At 42.0% G+C, this 19,384-nt stretch overlaps 1 protein-coding gene across 2 annotated transcripts; it reads left to right on the top strand.

Moving 5' to 3' along the window:
* Positions 1-2,896: 2,896 nt before the first annotated feature.
* Positions 2,897-18,474, top strand: b3gnt2 (UDP-GlcNAc:betaGal beta-1,3-N-acetylglucosaminyltransferase 2). 2 transcript variants are annotated; one of them, XM_012962783.3, is made up of 2 exons: positions 2,897-3,460; positions 13,306-18,474. In XM_012962783.3, the coding sequence occupies exon 2, from the start codon at positions 13,315-13,317 to the stop codon at positions 14,506-14,508; it is 1,194 nt and encodes a 397-aa protein (XP_012818237.1). In that variant the 5' UTR covers positions 2,897-3,460; positions 13,306-13,314; the 3' UTR covers positions 14,509-18,474.
* The last annotated feature ends 910 nt before the right edge of the window (positions 18,475-19,384 follow it).

Here is a 19,384-nt window from a genome sequence, read left to right as displayed (position 1 = left end):
TGCTAATTAGCATATGCTAATTAGGATTCGGTTCGGCCAGGACCATGGATTCAGCCGAAACCGAATCCATCAAAAAAAGGCTGGATTTGGCCTGAATCCCGAATCGAATCTGGGATTTGGTGCATCCCTACTCAATAGTGCCCTTAAGTCTCCCCATATTTCACCTGTTCAGATGATCAGAAGCCAAACAGGAAGAAAAAATGCTGAGCTGTGTAAAGAAAGTTCCCATAATGCCTCACTCCTGCACAGACACCCAGACCAAGTGAACGTGCTCAGTTCGTAAGACTATGGGGCAGATTTATTAAGACACGAATTCGAATCCCGAATGGGAAAAATTCGGATTGGATACGATAATTTCTGAAGATTGCGACTGTTTCGTCGACATCGCAACTTTTTTGTATCTTGCACAACTTTTTCGTATTGAACGATTGTAAACGGCGAGAAAACCTTTGTGCAGCTCCAACCCGGCCCAAGGAAAGTCTCCCATAGGGCTCAATGGCACTCTGCAGCTCCAACCTGGCCCAAGGAAAGTCTCCCATAGGGCTCAATGGCACTCTGCAGCTCCAACCCGGCCCAAGGAAAGTCTCCCATAGGGCTCAATGGCACTCTGCAGCTCCAACCCGGCCCAAGGAAAGTCTCCCATAGGGCTCAATGGCACTCTGCAGCTCCAACCCGGCCCAAGGAAAGCCTCCCATAGGGCTCAATGGCACTCTGCAGCTCCAACCTTGCCCAAGGAAAGTCTCCCATAGGGCTCAATGGCACTCTGCAGCTCCAACCCAGCCCAAGGAAAGCCTCCCATAGGGCTCAATGGCACTCTGCAGCTCCAACCCGGCCCAAGGAGACTCTCCCATAGGGCTCAATGGCACTCTGCAGCTCCAACCTGGCCCAAGGAAAGCCTCCCATAGGGCTCAATGGCACTCTGCAGCTCCAACCCGGCCCAAGGAGACTCTCCCATAGGGCTCAATGGCACTCTGCAGCTCCAACCCGGCCCAAGGAAAGCCTCCCATAGGGCTCAATGGCACTCTGCAGCTCCAACCCGGCCCAAGGAAAGTCTCCCATAGGGCTCAATGGCACTCTGCAGCTCCAACCTGGCCCAAGGAAAGTCTCCCATAGGGCTCAATGGCACTCTGCAGCTCCAACCTGGCTGCAGAGTGCCATATGAGCCTCCCATAGGGCTCAATGGCACTCTGCAGCTCCAACCCGGCCCAAGGAAAGTCTCCCATAGGGCTCAATTGCAGCTCCAACCCGGCCCAAGGAAAGTCTCCCATAGGGCTCAATGGCACTCTGCAGCTCCAACCCGGCCCAAGGAGACTCTCCCATAGGGCTCAATGGCACTCTGCAGCTCCAACCCGGCCCAAGGAAAGCCTCCCATAGGGCTCAATGGCACTCTGCAGCTCCAACCCGGCCCAAGGAAAGTCTCCCATAGGGCTCAATGGCACTCTGCAGCTCCAACCTGGCCCAAGGAAAGTCTCCCATAGGGCTCAATGGCACTCTGCAGCTCCAACCCGGCCCAAGGAAAGCCTCCCATAGGGCTCAATGGCACTCTGCAGCTCCAACCCGGCCCAAGGAAAGTCTCCCATAGGGCTCAATGGCACTCTGCAGCTCCAACCTGGCCCAAGGAAAGTCTCCCATAGGGCTCAATGGCACTCTGCAGCTCCAACCCGGCCCAAGGAAAGCCTCCCATAGGGCTCAATGGCACTCTGCAGCTCCAACCCGGCCCAAGGAAAGTCTCCCATAGGGCTCAATGGCACTCTGCAGCTCCAACCCGGCCCAAGGAAAGTCTCCCATAGGGCTCAATGGCACTCTGCAGCTCCAACCCGGCCCAAGGAAAGTCTCCCATAGGGCTCAATGGCACTCTGCAGCTCCAACCCGGCCCAAGGAAAGCCTCCCATAGGGCTCAATGGCACTCTGCAGCTCCAACCCGGCCCAAGGAGACTCTCCCATAGGGCTCAATGGCACTCTGCAGCTCCAACCCGGCCCAAGGAAAGTCTCCCATAGGGCTCAATGGCACTCTGCAGCTCCAACCCGGCCCAAGGAAAGTCACGATACTGAAGCTTGAATGAATCTAAAACTTTCGTACTCGTTGCGACAATACGATTTTGTCGCTTTTTTTTACACACAGCACGAAAAAGTCGCATTGAAACGCAAACGGTCAGATTGAACAAACTATCGGACCGTTCGTGGATTAATAAATCTCCCCCTATGAGTCAGCTTCCTGCTGATTGGCTCAGATCCACATTCCTAAGGGGGGGGAGTGAGTTCTTAGCATTCTTGAGGGAGGGGGGAGTAGGAGAGAGCAGAGAGCTGTGTGTCTCTGGCACAGGAATTACAGACACAAGAAATCTTGTCCCATACCTGTACCTTCCTCTGCAATGTGTGACAGCCATAAAGGAAGACAAATAGTGTTGGGGTTACAAAGTTACACTTTGGTGATAAAAAAAACTGTGATAAAAATGACACCCAGGTGTAAAGCGTTGCAATAGCTATCCAATAAAAGTACCATGATAGAAGAATTATTCCTTAGCATTTTCCGAATTATCAAGTACAGACTTCAATCCCAATAATAAAAAGTAAACTTCTTTATGGAAACATTTTTCCCTGTTATTATCCTATTGTACGCCACTATGGTTCTAGCACCAAGCGGACCTTTTCTATTCTGCTGGCAGTACCACTTTAAGGGAAGACGGGGGGGGACACCCGTGTGGTACAGCCGGTTTCCCGAGATAGTTTTTGGTAGAAAAGCAAGTACAAGCGGCACGGTAGGAAAGGTAATGACTTATGCAAAGGTGGAGACAACCGCAGCGGATGAATGGATCACTCCCCCGCCCCCTAGTGTACGCCTGAAGTAAAATTTCCCAAATAACAAACGGAAGGCGTGAGTGACTAAATGCTACGTACCCCTCACAAGCCGCCTAGCAACTCTCCTCAGATGCGCCTTTAACACCTGTCCAGCTCTCACCTCTGCGCTAAGCGGCGTCTCTCCATGCTACGCCCTTGCTGATTGGTTGCCGAGGGAGTAAGGATGACGCGCATTGGGCGTACTCCCCTGTGTAGCTGCTAGACACGCCGCCGGCAGCAGTGTCTTAGTGTCGCGTTGTTTTCCTTCAGAGAGCAGGAGGCGCGTTGCTGCCTCTCGTAACCACTGGCAATTTCCCCGGGCGCTGATACTTACGGATTACTACTATTGCCTGAGCAGCCTGCGACTTTCTTCTACGTGTTTGGATTTGCTTTTGTAATGCGCAGAGCTCACTTCGGGTGAGGGTCTAGCGGCGGCGTGAAGCGAAAGCCAAACCTCTCCGCCAAGGGTTCCCCCTGCCTTTCCTGGCTGTTGGGCGCCGAGACAGGGCCACCTGAGGGGGAGGCAGCGGGGAGCTGCCGAGCGATGAAGCAGGGGGGACGATGAGCGGATTTGGGGAAGACAGAGTCCAGAAGAAAAGACCGCACTGTCCGGGCAGACAAGGTAAATATTCCGCGCAACTAGTGGCCCTCTCGGTAATAGTGTAGGGCAGGGGGGCATTTGCCTTGGGACCCAGGGGACGGGATTAGAAAAGAAGCGGAGCCCGCAACTTCTGCCGGCCTGTGGGGAAGCGACTGGCGAGCAATTTCTTGAAGAAAAGACTTATTTCCTATTATGAGATTGTTGTGTAGCCCAGAAACTTCTACACCGCTACTCGCACCCCAGGAGTACCGTCACCTCGTACCCGAAGTACAGGGGCCCTTGCCTTGGGACCATTGTTGGATATTTCAACTGAATAGGCGATAGTACCCTACAGCCCAAGCTCCATTGTTGGCCCTGAGCCCCCTGGGCTGCCTTCCCTGAGCCCCCTGGGCTGCCTTCCCTGAGCCCCCTGGGCTGCCTTCCCTGAGCCCCCTGGGCTGCCTTCCCTGAGCCCCCTGGGCTGCCTTCCCTGAGCCCCCTGGGCTGCCTTCCCTGAGCCCCCTGGGCTGCCTTCCCTGAGCCCCCTGGGCAGCCTTCCCTGAGCCCCCTGGGCAGCCTGTTGGGTTGTGGGATAGTTAGGAGAGAGCAGTTACAGGTTGCTGGTTCCTTGGCATAGAAACAGAAGCATCTGACTGAGATCTTATGGTTTGAAACTGTCCTTCATTCCCACAGACAGAGCAGGGCTTTGGCGGTGTCCCTCAGATTCATATTTGACTTAAGGTTATGGGGGTCAGCAAATACTCTCTTCAAATCTCTCCTTTACTGGCCTTCGTTAGACTTTAGGAGAGAAATTATGCATTTTCACCAAATCCCCTTCAGGCCTAAGGTGCCCAGGAGTCTTGGCTGCCGCTGTCAGCCAGTGGAAAGGATAGGTGGTCAAAATGCTCCAGTCATTCTCACTGCTTTCGGCGTCCCAGTTGATGTAACAGGTAAACCTCTAAGCCAAAGTGCTCCAGGTCCTCCTGTCACCACTGTGACGTCAGCTGTGGCATTTTCCATTAAGTAACCTTACCCATAGTAACAAGTGGACATATAATTTCTGCATGGTAACCGTGGACAAACACCTTGTGTGTCAGTAGGCCTTCCAGCAACTGCCCCGGGCCCTTAGGGGACAGTCCCAAAAGTTTGAGAACCACCATTTTGTGACCACAATTCTGCATTTTCTGACTTAATTATTTCATGTAAGCACCTGTTCTGATGATTGTTCTAATCACCAATGGTTATATACAAAGCTGAGGACTACACAGATCCAAAAAATACTTGTCATGAGGCTTTAACCCTTCGTGTGCAAGGCAGTGTAAAATCTACTGTAACCTTTGTCAGCACTGTTGATCCTGTCTTTGAGATTCTCTTTGATCTGTGCTGCCTGCTTACTGGTAACATGTGGCATGTAAGGGGTTAAACGGTAACAAGGGGGTTGGGGTTTATTCTGGCTCCTGCAGGCAGTGTTACATTTAATTTTGTAGAAAACAAATTTAGATCCAGGTTGTGAACAAGTTGTTAGGCCCAAGTAGATAAATCCAAGGTTTTGTAGATTCATAAAATTCATGTGACACACAAAACCTGCAGCATATAGCCAAAGTTATTTATGGATACAGAGAATACATTTCAATACGTTTGAGGTTATAGTCTAAGTACCACAGCAGAATGTATATTTTTTCAGGTTAATGTTTGTTTTAAATCAACCTGGGAAGTAGGTTGGATGTGCCCCACTAGGGATTTTTAGGGCCCTCATTCTGTTCAGGGGCACCATATTTGTCTTTCATTTACTTAAAATCACAATTTTAATATTATGTCATATATGATAGAAATGTAGAAAGGTAAAAAATAGTAGTGACGGGGGGGGGGGGTCCAACAAAAAATTATTACGTTAACGCACAAGAAGGTGCAGGCAGGGATTATACTCGGTTTAACTTCATATTTACCTTACAATCTAACATTGCAAATAGGACAAGGGGAGCAAGCATTGCAGACCATGTGACATGACTAAGCACAGTGCTTCCAGTAGGTTGCATTCCTCCTTTTTCTGTTAGCGGAGATAAGAGCAGGAGTTCTCTCTGGACGGCTCCTAGTGTGTACATGTCGGCTCTGTTTTTCTCTCCTGCTAGGGAGGATTTCACTGTTTTTTGCACGTTTCTGGCTAGGCGGATTGGAAAGCTTTGTTAGTAAAACCTTGCTCCTCCCAAAGCACTGCTGGCACTTTCTGCAACTGTTAGAGGAGCATTTAAGTCCTTTTAGAACTTTCTCCGCCCACCCCCACTTATTGGTTTCTAAGGTTTCAGACACTTAAGGAAAGAAAAAAGTAAAAACCGGATGTTTTGGTGAAAGATCGTGTGCAAATCCTGCCTAGACACTGCTTATTGGATAAAAGGAGAGAGGTCTTTTTTTTTTTTTTTTTTTTAACCGTCCCTGCTCATTATATTTTCCCAATAGGTGTTTGCTTCTACTTCAGAATCTACATTAAATCAGTTACAATTTAAACACATAACTGCCCATTGTATTTGTCAGCAATATTTTATAGCAGGTTTAGCTTTATAGTTCATCTAAAATTACTATTCCCGATCACTGAGGCATACAGGTACTTGTAGTGTAACAATGACTGCAGACACACAGGCTTTCAATTACAGGGTGCTTGTTTGCCTAAGGCTCATAAACAAAGAGTTTTGAATGCTAATAATTTTGATGTTCTGATCTAAGATTTAACTGGAAAACTGAAGGTTTTATTGCACCAGGGGTGCAAAACTTTCTTGTTTTAATGCACTTTTCATTTGGTCAGACAGTTTGCCCATTTTTGGCCACACTAACTGCACACACCATCTGGAAATGGTAAGCCTAGTCAGGAACCTCTTTTTAGTTTTAAGCCTGAGATCTTGATGATCGATCATTTGTCCTTGATGGAAAATTTCCTTTGGAAGGTTGACAGTAGTGATGCGTAGGTTGATGTGTTATTTGTTTTCTAGGGCCCAAATTACCCTAGCAACCAGACAGGTATGTAAATGAGAGACTGGAATATGAATAGGAAACAGGCCTAAATAGAAAGAAAAGTAACCATTAAATTATAGCCTCACAGAGCAAAAGATTTTTTGGCTGCTGTGGTCAGAAGGTGAATTAAAGGGGTAGTTCACCTTTAAGTTAACTTTTTAATATGTTATAGAATGGCCAATTCTAAGCAACTTATCAATTGGTCTTCCTTATTTAACTTTTATAGTTTTTGAATTATTTACCTTTTTCTTCTGCCTCTTTCCAGCTGTCAAACAGGGGTCACTGACCCCCGCAGCCGAAAGACTATTGCCCTGTGAGGCTACAATCTTATTGTTGTTGTTACTTTTTATTACTTATCTTTCTATTCAGCCCCTCTTCTATTCCTATATCAGTCACCCTCTCAAACCTCTCCCTGGTTACTAAGGTAAAGTGGACCCTAGCGACCACAACTGCTGAAATTCCAAACTGGGTAAAATATTTAAAAAACCACCAATAGTAAAAAAAAAAAAAAATTCAGACCAATTGCAAATTGGCTCAGAATAGCACTCTCTACATCACATTAAAAGTTAACTCAAAGGTGAACAATCACTTTACTACATGTTTGTCTGTAATGCACTTACAAATCAGCTAAGAGTGCGATGTACTCCACCAGAATTGAATGTGCCTTTTTCAGTGAGATACAGTGATATAAAGATAAATGTAAGTGCATAGGCTCTAAATAAACAGCCAATACTTCTTGTAGAAGGCTTTTAAAGAATGTTGTTCAGTTCAGAAAAACATACACAAGGAAGGGACGGATAAAAAGGCAAGAGTATTGATTTCCCTCAGGTATAAACATTTTATGTGATTTGCAGTAAAGCTATGCTCACAAATCATGGTTTTTGGCACGTGCATTCTTGCCGAAAGATCTTTGTGCTATGGCTGTCGGTTGGTTCGTTCATCAGGCAGGTTTGATATTTTGATCTTTCAGTGCATCATGTCAACCAGTGTATTGTGCGGCGGCAGATGAGAAAGTGAAGATGAATCGCTGCAATTGCAGCTCTTTATTCCCTGGTGTTCCCATCACTGTCTGAATAAGCAGAACCAATGGAAAGCTAGACATGCCTTGGAGTAGGGGCTCTGCTCATATTTAACTATGAATAAGTGACAAGAGTACAAGTTTACTACCCAATAGGGCATCTAAGCTACATTATTCACTACCCAGCTCACAAAAGTTAATACCAGGCAAAAACTAGGGGGAAAAAAATGTCCCTAGAGATGGAAACAGAAATGTTGACAGGGTAATTGTGCATGGCCCATCTTATTCCTTTGCTATGGGTTTGGGACAGTTGTTTGAGTCAGAAAAAAATTTGATCTGCGACAGAATCTGTCCTACTTTTTTTGCACAAAATTCCCTCAGCTTTACCTATTCCCTAAACCCACTGGTGATTGGAAGGGTGGGGCCAAAGGATAAATGCTAAGGTGGCAAGTCCTGCAATAATCAAGCCTGGAGTCACCACTTGCTCATATTCCAACCAATAGCTCCCTTTTGTGACCTGGACTTTCCTGTCCTACAAGTGAAACAGCACATCCAGTGGATTTTGGGTTTGCATGCACATCATTAACCCAGACCAACTGAAATCCATGGTTAGTGCACTTCTGTTGATTGGATGACTGAACAAGTGCTGCTCTTAGTTCCAGGCTAACAAGTCACCTATTAAAAACAGAAAGAATTCAAAACATCCAGAAGGTATATTGTGCGTATATTAATTTCTTCCTTAAAAAAGTCTCCCTTTTTATAAATAAATAACTTTTATTTCCAGAATAAAATTATAATTGTTAGGTACATTGCAGAATTGCCCATTTGCCATACAGTCCTTAAAAATACAAGGCTAGTAAGCTTTGAATCTGACCTTACAACCACATGTGTTAGTCAATGATTTACCTAATGTTTATCCAAAGCCATATAAGCACAAGGCAAATGAAAATCAGTCAGGGGATCAGTGAGAATGAATAGAAAACACCCACTATAGTAAACTATTATAGTAAATATGCAGTCAATCACATTATATTTAACAAAAAAATTCCAGAAATAACATTTCTTAGTAAACTAACATTTCATTTTGATGTTAAATTGTCTGAAGTTTTTTTTTAAGGGGTAGTTGAAAATGAGCTTTTATTATGAGAAACATAAATTGAAGAGGAGCTCAAGAAAAATATAAGCAATAAAAAAAAAACAGTAATAGTGTACGCTTTCATTTTAAATTTTACCTTGTGTTTTGTAGTGCTCCAGTCTCAGTGAGCAGCTATGACTTATTTGTAGTGGCTCGCAGTCAGAGTTGGACATACTTCTTTCACATGGTGTTAAAGGGGAACAGTCATGAAAATGTCATGCTTCATGTCCTGGAAATAAAATACTTATATTTTTAAATATTATCAATTAAAAATAATGTACCATTTCTAAAATAATTAAATTGCTCTTCAGTATTTCCTTTCTCTCATCTGTCTGAAGTAACGCATGTGCCTTCCCACTGGTGAGTCCAGTTATTGCTGGTGGGAAGGCATTTTGGGGAGATCAGTCGCCCACAGTAGCTGAGATTTAATGGCCCTAATAACTCACTGGTGTGTTCTCCCTTTGCCTAGATTTTATGGGAAACTTTATGTACACTGTGCAATAAGCTAAGTGCAATTTCAGACATAGTCACCATGTTTGTCTCCCATAATTCCTGCATCATTGCGATTTACCAGTGAGAGTTGCTCTTTTTGCAGTTGTATCCATTGTAATACAGTTGCGCTGAGATTTTGGGTGGTTGCCGTCATTTGAAAGGTGAGTCCAATTATTTAGAAGCAACTGTGCTTTAGCAATTGAAGCAGGTTGCTGTGGGAAATCCTGGAGATACAGTCTGGGTCGGAGGTGCAGGGAGCTCCAGAGTTCCCCTGCATGGAATTTCTGGTTAGGAGGCAAGTTTTGGTTACATTAAAATCCAGTGTAATTGCCAAACAGAGCCTTCTGTAGGCTGCCAGTCAACATAGAAGCTACCAAATAGCCAATTATAGCTCTCATTGGCACCTCCAGGAACTTTTTTCATGCTTGTGTTGCTCTCCAAAACTTTTTCCATTTGAATGTGGCACATGAAAGGGACAAATAGTAAAGGGAAACTAAAGTTCCTAAAAATGTAATTTTATAAATAAAAAAAACAATTAAACAATTTTTTTTTTTTAGAAAGAGTTGCTTTAAAAGCCTTTTTTTCTACAAGCTCGTACAGAGATCCAACACTGCTGACATTCCTTAAGGCCAGATCACCTCAACTGGGTGGGTTGGTGATGATGTAGCTTGTGTTTACTGGCTAGGTTGGTCCATTACTGACTGTGTAGCACCCATACTTATACTGGGTATATTACGAAAACATTGGATTGCAGTAGGAGCGGTTAGATCTCAAACTGCCAACTCAGCAGCGTATTGACACCTGTATGGGTCTTTGCCAACAGCCTGCCCAGCCAATATGTGTTAAAATTGGTGGGTTAGGAAATACTATTGTGGATGACAGGTCTGCCTTATGATCTAATTGTTGGCCCAGTTTGAGAGGTTGCCAAACAAGTTACTGTTCAGTTGCCCAGTTTAAGATGTACTGTGTGTACGTTTTTGCATCACTTGCTTTAAACTAAATTGGGTGGGAACTGGTATATTTTAGTCTGAAGAAAACAGTGCATTGAAAAAGCAAATAAGATAGCTGCATTATTATTATGTTTTTCCCAAAAAAATGAGCAATGTCCTGGGGAAATTAATTATTTAATACACCCTGAGGGTTAAACTGCATATGATCTTCAGAGTTTCTCACCCACTAAATCTAGAAAAGCATTTTGGTTGAGGAGAGACATCCTCCTCATTTGTATGCAAACAGAAGGAATTCTTAAAAAGAAGTATAAGAACTACTTCCTCAGAAAAGTAGGACTTTGTAGAGAATCGGTGCCAACACACAGTGTCGTTGAAATGAACCCTCTAGTTTTTTTTGTTCCAAGAATAATTAAGCACTTTACAGAACAAGGAAGTCAATGGTAAAAATAACAACCTTTTCTTCTTAAGCATATGTACTAAAGGTACATTTAAGAATGTAGACAATTTTTATGGTACAGGCAGCATTTCAACATTTCTTTATTCTGCATGTAGGAAAGGGGGAAAGATGTGCTCACCACAAAATTTTAAACCATAAGGTGGGGGTGCAGTGAGGCTGTGATGACAAAATTTATATAGACTACAAAAGGTTCCCTGCACTCAACCATTATCAATATATAGGACATTAAGAAATTCTGTAAGAAATACCTTCCCATTTAAACAAAACCGTGATATTTTATCCATATATTGCAATATATTCAAGGTGGCCAACTATGTCAAAGTTATCCTTGGCTGACCAGTCCTACACTGACTATCATCTCATTTATAACATTTCTACTGCTGCAGCGACTGAGTTTTACCTGCAACTTGCTTGCTTTCAAGGTTAAAACTCCCAAATAGAGCTCTTTGTTGTAGCTCCATGTTGTAGTAGTCAGGTACTAGCATGAAGATGTGCTCCCATTAAAGTTGTGTTTGGCACAGCTCAGTCCTCCCAGCCTTCCATTCTGAATTGGGTGATGCTGTGCCACCTTCTGACCAGGAAGTAGCTTCAGGGTTCCCTTGCGCCTAGCTTCAATATGTGCGGCACATTTACACCTAAAGAATCGGGAGCAGGTACCACTAACATGCTGAGCACTGGAAAGGATGCCAGCTGGATGTTAATTTTGGCGAATTGGGTGCAAGTGTATCACCCCCTTGTGACCTCAATGTCACTGGAATTCTGGGGGGAAAATGCTGCCTTATGGTGCTCCAAATTGTGCTTGCAGAGGTATATAATCCTTATAGTGGGTTCTATGCACACATTAGCAAGTTTATCAAACATTAATAGCTAAGCTAAGAAAATACACATTCACATTATGTATCAAACATATTTGCTGGTGCTTATGAAAATACCTGAGCTGGGTGTTGATCTGTGAGCCAAGTGCATCGCTTAAACCTGATTCATTAGCAATTTGAACTACCTAAAAATATATATATTTATGTTTGACCTCTATACACTCAGATTTTCCTGCATGGTTGTGCTTTATTTTAATGAATAATTTGTTTTGCTGTTATCTCTCTCTGTATTGGCTGCTATTGAGTGTTCTGATGTCATTAGGGAATACAGCAATTCAAATTCAAATGCGCTAAAACACAGGCCAAGCATATCCACACCTACAGTCCAAAAAGCTTCTTGATGTGCCTGCACCTGGCGCCATTGGGTTAGCCTGGGTGCAGGAACATGGAGCGGATATTGGTGCAAGGCTGCTTGAGTATACCGTTTTGCACTGAAATCCGCAGGCAGAGAATCCACCACATCTGGCAATAGCCTTATAAAATATCATAGCATTCGCAAAACTGATTTTAGTTGCATGCAAATAATTTCTTTCATGAGACAAGCCTTAAACTTGTTGGATTGTACCGCTGTGTCTATAGTTCCTTCATCTGTAACGCCGGTTAAGGTTAATAGTACACTTCACTACCCTGATAATGTAATATAAAGAAACGCCTTTTTCTTTTCTGCTACTAATTATATTGTTCTGTGCAGTCTTTGCAATTAACATTGTTTTAAAGCACTTTAAAGCAAACTATCTCACGCCTGTGGTGTAAATGCAGGTGGAGAGAAGCTGAGCCTGTGCCTGAGCAGGTGGAACAAAGAAAGCAAACATCTGGTTAGTTGCCATGAACTAGTGGCAAATTTGCCCACTGTTCATATTTGATTGGTTAATTGCAGTGATAGACGGGGAGACTAGTTGCCCAGTGACAAATCTTTGTTGCTGCGGGTGACTAATCTCCCCACAACGCCATCCCACTGTCAAAATTGTAAATTGCCGGTGCGATGGCATACACGCCGCTACGATTTCCGTAAGTCTTCCTCATTGAGAGGAAACTTCCAGCGTCTTTTCGGAAATTGTTGCGACGCATATGCCATCCCACCGGCGCTTTACATTCTTGCCGGTGAGATGGCGTTTCGGGGAGATAAGTCGCCTGCGGCAATGAAGATTTGTCGTGGTGCGACTAATCTCCCTGTCTGCCACTGCCCTCACCCTTAAAGGAGCTGGGGAGATCAACTGTGATGGGAGAAACCATTCATGGGACAACTTAAACTTGAGGTTTGCACAAAATCCATCATTTTTGCCTACAAACCATTCCATCATAAAAAGGGAGGTCACTGGGTATTGGTGAGTGCCTCCCATAATTTCTTAACTGTCTGCTGTTACCCACTCCCATTTATTCTGCTCTATTAATGTTGCTCTTCTACATCCACCTTAACTGCTAATATACAAAGGACTCTATTTAATCTGATTACTGCTGTGAATATACAATAGTAAAGGTGGGGTCAGCATCTTTCTTTTCTGTATCCATGCATAGTTACTGTTTAACTATTAATGTTTATTCTGTGACTTTCCTGTGTGTGATTCATCCACTTCTATTGCATGATTTCTCCATGCTTGCCTTTACTAACCATTGTTTACAATCAAAACTGGGTTTTCATTTTCTTTTATTTCCTCCTTACTGGATTTTTGTTTCTGTTCAGTTAGGGAGAGCATATAGACACACTGAACATTTTTTTTTTAAGAATATGTACACAATTGAAATAGGACTAGTGGGGAAAATCTTACTGTGTAGATTGTACTAAATGCAGTGTTGTGTGTGTGTGTGTGTGTGTGTGTATGTAAAAATGGGGGCTATTTATGGGAAGTTTCTTGATAAAGGGTTTCCAGAAATGAGATTTTAGATCCCATGACAATAGTAAAATGAGTGTTAAGTATTTCTGTAGCGCTCATTCACTTTATTTTTTGTATTGTTCTAGGTATGAGAAATGAGTGTTGGAAGGAGAAGATTAAAACTGGTGGGTATACTGGCAATGGTGAATCTCTTCATCTATGTTATTGTGGAAGTATCAAGAAGCGACAGTCAAGACAAAAATGCAGATGGACAAATTGTGATACCAAATGGCAAGTTCTGGAAAAAACGGACTGCCAGTAATGCTTATTGGAACAGAGAACAGCAAAAGCTAGACAGATTGTATAACCCAATCTTAAATCTGCTTAATAATGCTACTGTGGAAGAAATGGTAGCTTCCAATGCAAGTTTGTTGAACTCCTGTGACATGGATACAAATGTCCGTGCGGAACTAAAAGATTTTGACCAACTGCCAGACCGATTTAAAGATTTCTTTTATTATTTAAGATGTAAGAATTACTCTTTGTTGTTGGACCAACCAAACAAGTGTGTAGACAAGCCTTTTCTTCTATTGGCCATAAAATCTTTAATTCCCCAGTTTGACAGAAGGCAAGCCATAAGAGAATCCTGGGGAAAGGAACTGAAAATAAATAACATGACAGTTGTAAGAGTGTTTTTACTGGGGGAGACGCCACCAGAAGATAACTACCCTGATCTTTCAGGCATGGTTAAATTTGAAAGTGAGATCCATAAGGACATACTTCTCTGGAACTATAAGGACTCCTTCTTTAATTTAACGTTAAAAGAAGTTCTCTTTCTCAGGTGGGCAAGCCATTCTTGTTCTAGTGCCCAGTTTATCTTTAAAGGAGATGATGACGTTTTTGTGAATACTCCTCTGATCCTGGATTACTTGAAAACGTTGTCTCCGGAAAAAGCCAAAGATTTATTTATCGGTGACGTGATAAAGGATGCTGGACCTCACAGAGAGAAGACTTTGAAATACTACATTCCTGAAAGTATCTATGTAGGTTCTTACCCTCCGTATGCTGGTGGTGGTGGCTTCCTATACTCTGGCTCTGTAGCACAGCGGCTTTACAATGCTACTTCTAGGGTTCTGATATATCCTATTGATGATGTGTACACTGGAATGTGCCTCGAAAAAATTGGCGTTTCCCCAGAAAAACACAAAGGCTTCAAGACGTTTGATATTGATGAGAAACAGAAGAAAAGCATTTGCTCTTACACAAACATAATGTTAGTACATCCCAGAAAGCCTCAAGAAATTATTACGATTTGGTCTAGGCTGCAAGACTCTCAGTTAAACTGCTAGCATGGATGAGTGATGTGCCTCAGGAGGAAATCCTATATTTGCACTGCAGATGTTGGGGGGAGCTTGTGCACATAGCACATGTCTTTGCCAATCTGAATGTTTCCAAAGACTTCTGACTGTTCCCCGTTTAGCGTCTTCTCTTTCCTTATGTAAACAAACTTCTGTACATAAATATACTTGTGTGTGATATAGATGGAAAAATGAACCCCCTATTGTACCATATAAGTATTAAATGTCCATATAAAGGCATAAGGCTGCAACTTGAGAGCTTTTATACAGGTCATGGAAATATTTTTATTTTACAACAGGGGATACATTATTTTTCTGATACACAAGTGTGTGACACAATGACATCACTAAGCTCCCATTATAACAAACGACATCACACCAAGCATCATTTATAAAGATACATTTTGCAGGTTATTCATTTACATACACATAAATATATCATTTTAACCTTTCAAAAATACTATACATCTTAAAACAGGCGGTCTCAAGTTACGTGTGGAGTTTATTGTATGATCATATGTTTCAACATGTACATACTGGTTGTTTTTTTTTTTTGTTTTTTTAAATTAAATAGAGACATAGTTTTGTTTTTAAAGGAGCTTGAAGAAAGGTTATTCTGACTGGCGTAGAACTAAACTGAAATGTCAGTAGTTCAGCATGTACTGCTCAGTGAACTGATTCTTACCCTGAAGTGACTGAGATATTCTAGGAATTTGTTCACTGTAGTGTGTCTATTTTATGCAGAACATTTGTTAAACTTCTAAACTGTAAGTTCATTAAAAGATTGTCCCTGATGCATTATCAAGTGCTGCTTAAAGGATCATTAGAAAAAAAAATATCCAGTATTTTGGATTCCCAGAGGCTTAGTAGGCCTGTTCCACTGAACATGCTCAGAGTGGTTCTTAGAAGCACAGCTTTATGGCTTGCTGGAAATTCTCCAAGCATGAACTTAAAGTGAGGTTACATCTGCAAAGAACTTATGCACATGGGAATTTAAATCGTATCTATGTTGTTAGTTGGTCCCTCTTCTGAAGTTATTGCAATCTAGAGCATCTGTTATTTATCTGCAGAAAAGAAGATCGAGGGCTACTAGGAGGGGCACAGATCTTTACTTCTAAATGACTATGAATTGGTACAGAAGTCCAGTCATAAGCTGTAGCATTTGTACTTTGTTGAGCTTTAGTTCTCCTTTAAAATATTCTTTTCTTACTAGTGGAGTTATGTAATAGGACACTTGCCCACATGCAGTAACCTACAGCAACCTATCAGCAGGTAGCATTTACCCATCAGCTCAAACGGTTGATTGGTTACTGTAGGTTAGTGCAGCGGGGCAAACGGTGCCTATTATAACATGGTGGGATGAGAAGAAAGTATGTGATACTTCAGCATAATGTACACCTTAGGGAATCACCGCGCCCTCTCAAGTTAGCTGTTTGGCACAGTGACGTCGCCTGTAGGACAACACTGTTGTGTATTCACAATGTGCATGCTAGCTTTACTATAGGAAGCCGTTCTAATTACACCTAATAAACAATATTGTGTTCACCAGTTGCCTTTAAATATACTTGCTGTATTTGTTTCCGGAATCCATAAATATTAATTAATATTCAAGCATTATATACTTTCCATATACATTGGCAGCTTAGGGGTGTGTATAGTTATTTAAACTGCTTTTGTGAAGGCATGACACCTTAAGAAAATAGCTAAAAGACCTGGCAATATTTACTGAAGCCGATGCTCGCTTCTAGGTAAACATCCGTTAGGTTGGAGGTGACTGAACTTTCCCCCAATATCTCTGCAGTACTGTACATAACAGTCTGTACACAAACTTCTGGCTTTAGAACTGTGTCAAGCTGTATGTATGCCTTATGGTGATGTTAGCTCTTAAATCTAATGTTACCCCCCTGAGCTCCACTTCATTTTCCACTAAAAATTGCCAGGTATTCTCTAGTCCAACCTCTGATACAGCCCACAAGATACAATATTTAAAGTAGGAAGGAAGATATTCTTGTCTGAACAGAAGGCAAAAATAAGATGTTCTGTTTACTTTTTTTTTTTTTCTCCGCAGACAGGGTGCTTTATATTGGTTTTTAAATGTCTGCTGGATTACATTTTCTTGCATGCTTTTACTTCTTTAAACAGGGAACATTATCTCATTATTTCTAAAGAAAAATCGGAATCATAACATTAAATTAGTTAGTGCCCATCTTTTTTCTAGCTTAGAACCAGCTTGTGGGACATAAATGCAGTAGCATCAGTACTGGCATTTTTGAAAGGTGGCACAAATGTGTTACAGTTCAACATGCAGAAAGTCACTTGGAATTGTTACTTTATTAAAAATAGTAATCTAGTTCCTTCTTATTTATAAAGGAATATATATTTTTCTAGTCAGAGCCAAATGCAATATTTTGTCAAAGGAGCAAATCTATTGGTTGAGCAGTACCCTGATCTGATATTAATGTTCTCTCAGTGAAGAGTATAAGCTATAACATATTGTGGGGTTGCCCACTTTTGCTTTAAAGCAGCAGCGCAAGTAGTGTTTTACAGCCATGCTTTTTGGGGGGGGGGGGGAGATCCTGGGACCAAACGCCAGAAATGACTATACCAAATCATTTATGTACTCATTTATCATATTATTGCTGGTTTTATGATGTCTCTATGGGATGCCATTGCTGTAGATTATTCAGTTATATAGTTTCTATTTCTTTCAAGAGTCACAGGAAGCAATAGGGCTGTGGCCGGACAGCCAGAGACAACAGCAGCAGCATAGACACTGGCCTGTGGCCCTTGCTAAACCTGCCCACACATGCACCAATATTGTTTCATATGTTATTCAGTGCGAGTATGTTGGATCAATGAGACACAAGCTTTCAGATATTGGGCGGGGCAAGATTTTGATCAGGCACCATTGAAGGCACCCGAGAAAAATCTGAGTTTAGGACTGAATTGTTAGGGGTAGAATCCCTATTGTTTCTATTTCCATGTAAACCTCAGCGGAGGGTGGGAACCCCCCAATTGTAAGGTGTATGGCCAGCTTTAGACTTTAGCAGTTGGTGGTGCAGTTGGCTGCCAAGAGGCTTTCCCTGTGCCTGAAGTTGCATACATCTAACTAGAGTCAGATTTATCAGAAAGAGCCATGCTGGGCATGCCATTGGGTTAGACCAATAAAAGGAGGAAATAAACAAAGATATAGTGCAACTTTCAGGTGTTACGGCAAACAGGCAGCTGCTTCTCGGAGAAGTAGTAGTCACTTATGTGTGCCAGAAGTAGAATAACTCCTTTGATCTAAAATAGATATTGATTAAATGCCTGGAACTGTATTCAATCAATATTTCTATCCCGAGGGAACAAAAATACATTGAAACTTTGTGCTGTTGCCCCTAAAGAAGACTAAAAGGTGTATCAGATCTTAGGGGGAAACTCCTATTTGTCACTCCTTGCAGTTTTGTTTATTAGTGGCAGTCATTTCTCAAAGAATGTGACTCTGTATTGTCTTTAGTAGTACTACTGAGCTATAAATCCAAACCTACAGCTTTACTGACCATCCAAAATGATCTTTGCATGCATTGCAGGGGAATGTATTGGAGGCTCGCAGGATGCTTTGTGCAGGTTTCTCTGTCTTCCTTTATCTATAATTCTGTTTGTTTGCACATTCCTTATATTGTATGTATGTTATAAAGCATTTTTGGCTTGCAATGTTTCTAAAACTTGAAGGAATTTTAAAGGCTTTTTCCTTATTATAAACGTAATTGTCAGGAAAATGTCTCCATGTAGAAGTGCCTGTGTTTTATTTATTAAGATTAAAAAAACAAGATGACCCTTTTTCTGCCCTTACTTTACACAAATGTAAATGTTTGTACACACAGTTCTAAGTTGAGTATTTAACAGAGCATGAGAATTGCAGTTGATGGTAATTTGAAGTAGAAAATATAATAAAGCTGTTATTTTTTAAATGGACTGATGTCAGATCATTTATTGCAGTAATAAGCAAATTGTTAACTATCGGTGGCTGCTCGATCCAGTGTGGTGTTGCTTGATGATCACTCCACAGCAATTTCATTTATTTTTACAGGGATGGGATCGGTTATCCAGAAAGTTTTAATTATGGGAAGGCTATCTCCCAAAGACTCCATTGTAATTAAATCATTAAAATTAGTGACACAGCAATCCTCTTGGGTTTAATAAATGTTTTTACATGATTTTATATTGGATGGATAGTAGGCATGGAGATCCAAATGACAGAAAGACCCTTTATCTTGAAAACCACAGGCCCCATGCATTCTGGTTAACCAGTCCCATAGCTGTAAGAAAATGCCAGTTATAATCACCAACCGCTGAGACTCTTGGCATCCGCTACTTGTGCTCCATGTGCTTGTGAGTGATTAGAAGATGGCACAAAGCTGTTGCACTTGGCATTCAGGTAGCACTGATGTATGGTACAGGGGTACAGGTTATAACCGCACCAAGCTGACACGATAAAACTATCAAACCTCAACAATCATAATATATTTTTCCCTGTTATATTAAATTTTCAACGCCACTTACAGCAGTTACAACATAGGAATGCAAAGTGTTAATACCATAAAGTTCAGAAAATCCGTGATGCCCATCCACCCACCCACCCACAGATGGTTCTTATTGTTATCTATGAATTCTCTGTTGCACCCATTGCTGTTCATCTGGGTTCCTTTCTACAATCATCTGTACACAGAATAAACACATTAAAGGGGTTGTTCACCTTTAATTTACTTTTTAATATGATGAAGAGATTTTCTGAGATGCTTTGCAATTGGTTTTTATTTTCTTACTGTGTGGATTTTAAATCACTTAGCTTTTTGTTCAGCAGCTCTCCAGTTTGGAATTTCAG

This window comes from Xenopus tropicalis, chromosome 5, assembly GCF_000004195.4.
Source record: "Xenopus tropicalis strain Nigerian chromosome 5, UCB_Xtro_10.0, whole genome shotgun sequence".
In the NCBI taxonomy this organism is placed as follows: Eukaryota; Metazoa; Chordata; class Amphibia; order Anura; family Pipidae; genus Xenopus; species Xenopus tropicalis.
This window is presented reverse-complemented; position numbering and strand designations above follow the sequence as displayed.

Excerpts from the sequence above, each read along its gene's own strand:
- b3gnt2 (XM_012962783.3), top strand. The coding sequence starts at position 13,315 with ATGAGTGTTGGAAGGAGAAGATTAAAACTGGTGGGTATACTGGCAATG.